Source organism: Dipteris shenzhenensis, chromosome 15, assembly GCF_047967505.1.
Source record: "Dipteris shenzhenensis isolate YYH24624 ecotype China chromosome 15, Dip_SZ_1.0, whole genome shotgun sequence".
NCBI lineage: Eukaryota > Viridiplantae > Streptophyta > Polypodiopsida > Gleicheniales > Dipteridaceae > Dipteris > Dipteris shenzhenensis.
The window spans coordinates 8,280,436-8,288,118 of NC_141610.1; the positions used below are offsets into that span (position 1 = coordinate 8,280,436).

A 7,683-nucleotide genomic window follows, 5' to 3' on the forward strand; every position below is an offset into this window, starting at 1 on the left:
ATCCACTGTCACAGAATTTCCCAAAATCTTTACCCATATTATTTTGCATTCTTCAATTGAGTTATACAGGTACAAGTAATTCAATTGCTCATCAAGCTGATCATGATTAGTGACGATTGAGTCGTACATGTGTACATGTAATTGAACAAGCTGTGTTTCATATCTTGTTTTACGTTTTACACCTCTACAAACTGCAAGGATGAGTTATTCTCACGAATTGTTCATGTACTTGGGCAGTCATCTACAACAGTGTCATTTATTAAGGCTCAAGGGACTACACATAAATCAAGAAAGAATCCGACTTAGCCAAAGAATCATCCGCAATGCCATTTCCAACCAAAATAATCCATAATGCCATTTCCCAACCGTCATAATCCAACCATATTGTTGCCATTTGTGAGGCTAGAAAGTTTTCAGAGTGGAGTTATGCATGTCATGACATTCTCAAAAAGGTGCCTTGTTGTAGGGCTGGATTCGACGAAAACCCATCAGAGAGTCAACATCATGTTGAGCTTTAGAAACGGTGGTCAGGCGAGGTCAAAAAAGGGGGCTCGGAGGCAGTGTCATCACCCTCTGATTACTGCTGATTACTGTGGCATCAAGCACAATTCGCAAGCCTTGTACATATTCTAAGGATGCGGTGTCATTCTGTATTCCATCTATGAGTAATTCAGCCTGTAGAATTGCGTTCAAAATCAACGCTACGCATCAGATGCCCTATTAAAACACGTGCTCTTTCTTGTTCAAATTGGATCAGATGCGTTCTCAAGCAGCGTTCCTCAACCTGTTTTGAAAAGAAATGGGGTGGTTATGCACGTATGGTAGTAAAATCTAGATATGAGCCCTGCTGCTGAGGACAAACTCATCAAGTGATGAAACAAAAGCAAAACATACCTCGAGTGCAGAAACAATCATAAGCAAATCTCCACATTCCTCTAGTAATGTCTTTTCTTGAGCAGCTACTTGTGCAAGCTCAGACACTAGTCCATTCGTCTCTTCTACCTGGAATTCAGTAAGGTATGCAATAAGATAATGACCATGGGACTCCTCCCTGGATGGGCAATGGTTTCTCAGATCAAGTAGAATAAGCATGCGTGGAACAAGGTTATTGAACAGTGAAAGACTTGACTTGATACCTTGGGTAGTAAGTTGATGACCGAAGACTCCACCACATGCACTACATTAATTGCAGACGCCATTGCTTCTTTCAGAGATTGAGTATCAGCCTACAACAAAACATCAGATTCCATTGGCCACACGGAAGTTGGAAAATTGACCTCTCCTAAAAGAAACATTCAACATAGTGAACATGCACCTAGCACTATATGCATGATGCGATAAAATTGATGTTTCTAGTAGCATACCCTAACACCCTTGTTTATAGGCACTCTTAAAGTTGCAGCTTCCAAAGCCTCCATAGTCTCTGACAATGCACTGAAATGTTCCCTCTGAAGGCATGACCAATCTTCCAGCTTTGACACCTATAAGGAAGGCAACTTATATCACATAAAACTATCATCACAATCTGGGTTCATTCATGTTTATCAAGTAAATGGAATGATTTCCAATTTTAGAAATAAACCCTACTCATGCTTTTGAGTAGTAGTTACTTATGTTAGGAATACAAGGACGTGCAACTGGTGCCATTTACAACACAGTTTGTACAACAGTCGTAGGCCTACTTGAATAATTATGATCTTAGAAACCTTGGATGCAAGATTTTAAATGCAGGTTGGAAAATCTCAATCCATGACAGTGATGGAGAAGAGTGAATAATGTTTCCTCACACCAATCGCAATGTTCACTTGGAATGCTTTCTCACAGAATTGCTCACAAAATGATGGAAAGCAGCTTAACTGGCTTCTCTTCACCACAGTCATACATACTTGATCCCAAAATACACCTAAAAATATTAACCAATATCCCTGGATAAATTAGTGATTGAGTGGATTTTGGCCAGAGTGGAAGGGGAGTAGTACAAATCTTTGCAACAGCGCGTAAGAGGCATCACTGGCTCCAATCCCACCTTGGGGGCCCAAGACCTCAAGAAGGAGGTTGAGAATCCCAAGAGGATGGGGGTTTGATGATCAAGACCTTCCGATGGATGGAAGCCTATGTGGCCAATTCTGATTGAGTGGACTTTGCCGGAAGGGGAGTACTCCAGCTTTGCAATGACACTGCAACAGGTATCACCGGCTCCAAACCCACCCTGAGGGCCAAGACATAAGGAAGTCAAGACTCCAAAGCAGATTGCACAACCACGTCTCTCTCTGGGAAAGGCAACCTGGAAAGTGGCAACATGGCCATGTGCTAGCCATACATAAAATCATCTTGGCTGGTACAACACATCATAGTCATATCATAATCCAAGTCTAGGCTCCATAACGAAGATCAAACTCCATAAAACAGTAGGCAAATGAGGGATAGCAAATTGCATGTATCAAAGAGAACTATCCTAGGACCAATAAGCCTAAAAGGACATTTGACCATCAATCCATCTAAAAGCCCAGAAGTCAACACATCACAAGCATAGCTGTTGATTGAGCATCAATACCCCTAATCCTGTAAACCAACTAGTATATGACCAAATGAGAGGCCTATTCCCCCTGTTATCCAATGATGAATGATTTTGGCACGGAAGCACCTCCTTGTATATAATGCATGCGCACTCAAACGGGTCTTGCTTTTATAACAAGTACTTAAAGTAGTTGTCATAGGAACTGTACTAGATTGTAATGTTTGGCCTAAACTGCTCCAACTACCACCTTTTTATCTCTGATGTGCATAAATGGTCGAGGAACAGTCCTTTATGCATAAATTGTCGAGGAACAGTTCTTCATGGAGATCAAGGAAGAGCATCTGCCTACAAAATGATAGCGAATGCTAATAGAACACAATAACCTAAGCCTCTATTATCGAAGGTGAGTCAACAAAAAGGACGACCAAAAACGTGGTCTAGTATGAGATCAAACATAGCATCATTTATATTTTGTAGTTTCTTCGACATCACAGGGTTGCAAATGTTATCACGATTTTTTAAGCAAGGGCTGCAAGGATGTTCAGACAATGCTCTGGAAGTTGTTGCATAATTTATTACTTGTATCATCCCAAATGTTTGTCTAATTGCTAGAAAAGGATTACTTCAGTACCTCAAAGGACCACAAAGAGATTATTTAAATACTTGATATTTTCATTTGCAGTAACACGTGGACATAGGATAGCTAAAGCATGATAATGTTTTTTAATGAGTTAGAAAGCTTACTTGGGCTCCAAGAATTGAATTGAGCTTCTTTGTCTGGCAGGTTTGTTGGAGTTTGATCCTCTTTGCTGTAACTGACTTTTGTAGCTCAGCTGTCTTTGCCCATACGCTAAATAGCATTTTCTGAAATTCCAACAGAGGGAAATGAACTACATAGAAGATAAATTGTGTATCATAAGGAAATGGTTGTTAGAAATCTCACACACGCTTTTGGAAAGAAAAATTTCCTTTTATAGCCGTATCAGTGCATACACTTTGTCACAATCTTAGTCAAACATACACAAGACAGGTAACGTGCGAGTCCCATGCCAACAATCTACTTATCAGCTTAAACAAAACTCAAAGCTGGAAGTATCATTCAGATTTAGCTGGATACTAAATAGGAAACTATTTGTCTTATCTAATTGCTCAGTGTTTGCCTAAGGATGCTTATGATCCGTTCATGTTCGACAATTAAATTACACTTATGCTGACTCACTTACCTTTACTTTGTTGTGGGTCCTCATCTAGGATTTCAGTTTCATGTCTAACTAGCAACTACTCAGGAATTCTGCGAAGTCAGGTTAAACTCTCATAAACCAGTGATGAACCAAGAACATGATGGCATCACTACTTAAGACCTGCCCAACTGGAAGGATTGTATGACCATTTAACAAAGTTTCAGCCTGTAGAAACCAATTAAATGTCATTGCATATCAAAGAGGTAGCTATCTCAAATACCAACACAACAAAGACCGTGTTTACAGTTACTTTTTGGTTGGTCACAGCTTTCAAAGGCAGTTTAGATTTTTTGGGCCTACCTCATATTCCGTCCTTGGCCCCTATTCTTTTATGCAATACCTATCTATTGGAGATTTTCAATTGATTTTCTATGTCCGTTGCTATTTTTTGATGCACTGCTAAATGATTGTCACAACATACTGCCAAATTAACAATGAAGGCCACTCGATATCTTTTGTTGACGCAAACAAGGAATGAGAAACCCTTGACGAGAGAGAGAGAGAGAGAGAGAGAGAGATCTCGTTTAAGGGAAGAATTCAGACAGGCAATAATGTTAGCTATTGCTACAACCTATGCAGTAATGTCCCGTGCCATTGTTGGCATTAAAAAAGAGGCAAGCTAAACTTTTGAAGGAATGGTTTTTTGTTCGTAGAGTGCAGTGGTTAGTCACTCGCATGTTTAAAAACCCTATGCTATAGTGTCAAACACTCCACAAGTTAAGTTTGCAGTGGTTAGTCACTCGCATGTTTAAAGACCCTATGCTATCGTGACAAAGACTCCACAAGTTCAAATTATGCTTGCTACTAACAAGTGAGCATTTGACCTTCAATAACTCATTGGATTCTAGCATAAAAGAAAGTATTGATGTCTGGGGGCGTTGTAATTACCTCTACTATTGATCTCTGTGTATTTGCCGTAAACTCAGCTTGAGCATTAACGAAACACCACTGCAATAACCGGTTTTGGAGTATCCGTTGAAAATGAACTGTTTCAACGTGCATAAGGGCTTTCTTCCCTTTCCGAGACTCCACCCCAAATCCTACGATAGTTACACCTCCACCTGAGCGATTAGCTGGGAAATTGCTCGATGTTGGAAACAAAATTGAGCCCCTGGATCTCGTGGGACTTGGCAGGCTTTTACAAGTTGTTGGAGACACTTTGGCAGGTGAAATAACTCGCTGGGTACATCTAAAAGCTGAAGCCAAATGGTGAGGTGATTCTGACCCGAAGCCTTGCCCGTTTTGATTTCCGGACGATGGAATGGATCTCTTACGAGTGCCTAGCCTCTCTTCATCCATGATCGAGCATTCAGACTCAGGCATTGATGATTGCAGTCTATCATTACCTGGAGGGTTCCCTGATTTGCTTGAAGCATATTGAAAAGGCCTTACGAGCGCTGTTGCTCCCTGCAGAACCCTGTCAGCCGTTTTGTAGTCAAGGATACCACTGCCCATAGATCTTATGGCGTAATCACTATCGCTCGATGCAGAACTTGCCAGCACGGCTTCCTCGGGATCCCTAGTAACAGTTCCTATTCTGCTTTCCAGGTTGAGCTTGCGTTTGGCAGGATGAAGTACTGATGACGCAGGCCCTTCGTTGATCGATTGAGGGAAAACTCGTGAGCTTACCATCCGTCGTGGCTTGGTAGTGCTGATGCCAGACTCTCCTTGCAGCGGAGATCTAGCTTTATGTCTTTCTCTGTCAGCACTGAGATCTACGGACCTGCTTGTTAGTGTTCCGCACGTTCTTCCATTTCGGGTTCCCGTCCATGGGTGTTGCTCGGCCTTCACGTTGAAATTCTCCTGGGGTCTTGCATTTTCAGCTTGGTCCAAGCTCTGGCGTCGCAATGGCATCCCTTTGCGGTCTGGAGTCCCCTTGCGTTGATTGAGTGGTGCTTGAACCACATTTTGAGATGGCTTCAGTGCGTGATCGGGGGAAAGACTGCTCGCTTTTCCTCTAGGGGAAGAAGCTAAATGCCCCGCAACCATTCCTTCAAATCGCTGTTTTGGGGAAACTCCGGCGATACGCTTGGGCAGTATCGTTCCATCCACGTTCTTATTGGAAGCGACGATGTCTCTGCTGGGGGAGTGGCGTGAACGGTCTGAGGAAATGGAGCGCTTAGCTGAGGGTACAAATTCGGGCAAGTAAGTGAAGCAATGGGCATGGGGAGGAGGAGAGGAGGGGGGAAACTTGGGTGAAGGGAAGCGGCGAGGAGGGGGAGGAGGTGTGAGAGGAGCTGGGGAGGGGAATTTGAAACGGGAAGTGATTTCTGTGGTGGGAGGTCTACGAGGGAGGGAGGGAGGAGGAGAAGAAAGGAGGAGGCAGAGGGGATCAGGAGGGGGAGCCATGGGGAGGAAGGAAGCAGTGGAGGTGGAGAAGGCAAGGGCGAGGAGTGGGAAGGGGGAATTTGAGGGGGAGAGCAGAGGCAGGCAGGTGGGTAGGTGCGTGGGAAGATGGAGAAAGGCGCATGTTACCGGTGCCGCACCAGGTCGGGGAACAACGCCTCGGCTCGTTAGTTCGTTGGTCTTCCTTTTCAGCTGAAAAGGAAGTCCAACTGAAATCACACCTTTGGCCTCTCCCTAAGTAACACCCCCACCCCCCATCCCACATCAACTCTCTCTCTATATGTCACATCATCCAACGTCTTCAAAAAAATGCCATCATCTTTTAACATCACATGGTAACACAAAGAATCTAAAATATCTATAAATGCAAGGCCATAAACAACCTGTGATAATGTCATATAGGGACCCATTCCTTGCTTTGACACAATAAGCTTTTCTTCTTGTTGGTCCATAAATTTTAACTTTCAAAATCAACTAGTATCACAGGATAGACTATAAGTAACAATTTATCCCACATTAGCCTAATTTGAGTTTTGCAAATTATAATGCATGATCACAATAGTACTACAATAAGCATCCCCAATATACATAGAGAAAGTCTTCCTCATAATTTCAATCTAGTGGTTTTGCCAAGCGAGCATTATTTTTAAAGCCTACAAAGATATTCCTATAGGACCTTTTCTCCACCTCTTAGCATCGATCCTGTTTGAGAACTAATTGGCTCTTATCTCAATCTCTTGGTTGTTTGCATTGATACTCAAATACATTATTATAGTGCTCCTTTAGTGAGTGGAGTTTGAAGGGGCAAACAACAACCCTTAACCAAACTATTCTTATCATACACTAGGTTTAAGGTTTGTCCATTAGAAAATTATGAATGCCTACGTCAATCTCTTGAAATCTAGACTAGGAATTGGTACATATCCAAGTCATCCAACAAGTATTTTTTACCTTGCCAAATTACTAAATAAGGTCCATATTCACGAATCTCCTATGATACATTCCATGTGATAGTTGTTGCTTAGTAACGGCGGTGATGTAGTTTGTGTCCCAAAGAACATCATGTTTACTCAACAACATCCAAAAAAAGATGATTCTTTCATAATAAGAACGTACCAAAATCCTCTCCATCAAACATTGGCAATAAAGGAGACATTACAAAATAAAGGTTCCATCATGTAGACAAACCTTGCGACAAATGCCACTTTCCCCAAGACTTAATGATAGACTTCCAACCAAGTCTATCATACCTCCTGTCTCTTAGCAATATTATAAGAACTTTGTCTACCATAGCATACACCACCCAATTGATGTTTGGTATTACTAATGCAGATTTAGACCCAAAGGAAAAATGTGGCTTTGACCACCTTTAAATGAAAGGAGGCAACACAAACCTGATTGGAAGAGCTACCAAATTAGCCATATTATTTAAATGCTTTTGATAGTGCTCTTAAAAGGGTGGCTATTGCCAAATATTGTCAATAGCATATAAGTTAGTAAAAGCATTATAATTTAATCAAAATCCCATCTATGAGGCTCACATTTTGGTTCACAAAACATTCATCATACACAACAAAT

The 7,683-nt window shown here is 41.8% G+C and overlaps 1 protein-coding gene across 2 annotated transcripts; it reads right to left on the reverse strand.

Moving 5' to 3' along the window:
• Window positions 1–578: 578 nt before the first annotated feature.
• Window positions 579–6,116, reverse strand: LOC147893306 (AUGMIN subunit 8-like). Of its 2 annotated transcripts, XM_087386489.1 has the most exons (6): window positions 4,648–6,116; window positions 3,263–3,382; window positions 1,365–1,481; window positions 1,137–1,226; window positions 895–1,002; window positions 579–784 (listed from the first exon to the last, which is right to left on the reverse strand). In XM_087386489.1, the coding sequence occupies exons 1-6, from the start codon at window positions 6,106–6,108 to the stop codon at window positions 671–673; spliced, it is 2,010 nt and encodes a 669-aa protein (XP_087242615.1). In that variant the 5' UTR covers window positions 6,109–6,116; the 3' UTR covers window positions 579–670. The 2 variants fall into 2 exon arrangements, with proteins under 2 accessions (XP_087242615.1, XP_087242616.1); XM_087386490.1 differs by lacking the exon at window positions 3,263–3,382.
• Window positions 6,117–7,683: the final 1,567 nt, after the last annotated feature.

Bases quoted from the DNA above. Each gene is read 5' to 3' on its own strand.
- LOC147893306 (XM_087386489.1), bottom strand. From the start codon at position 6,108: ATGGCTCCCCCTCCTGATCCCCTCTGCCTCCTCCTTTCTTCTCCTCCT. The intron at 1,227-1,364 runs GTATGCTACTAG...GTTTTGTTGTAG, and splicing joins CTATAAACAAGGGTGTTAGG to GCTGATACTCAATCTCTGAA. The intron at 785-894 runs GTATGTTTTGCT...TTTTCAAAACAG, and splicing joins TGATTGTTTCTGCACTCGAG to GTTGAGGAACGCTGCTTGAG.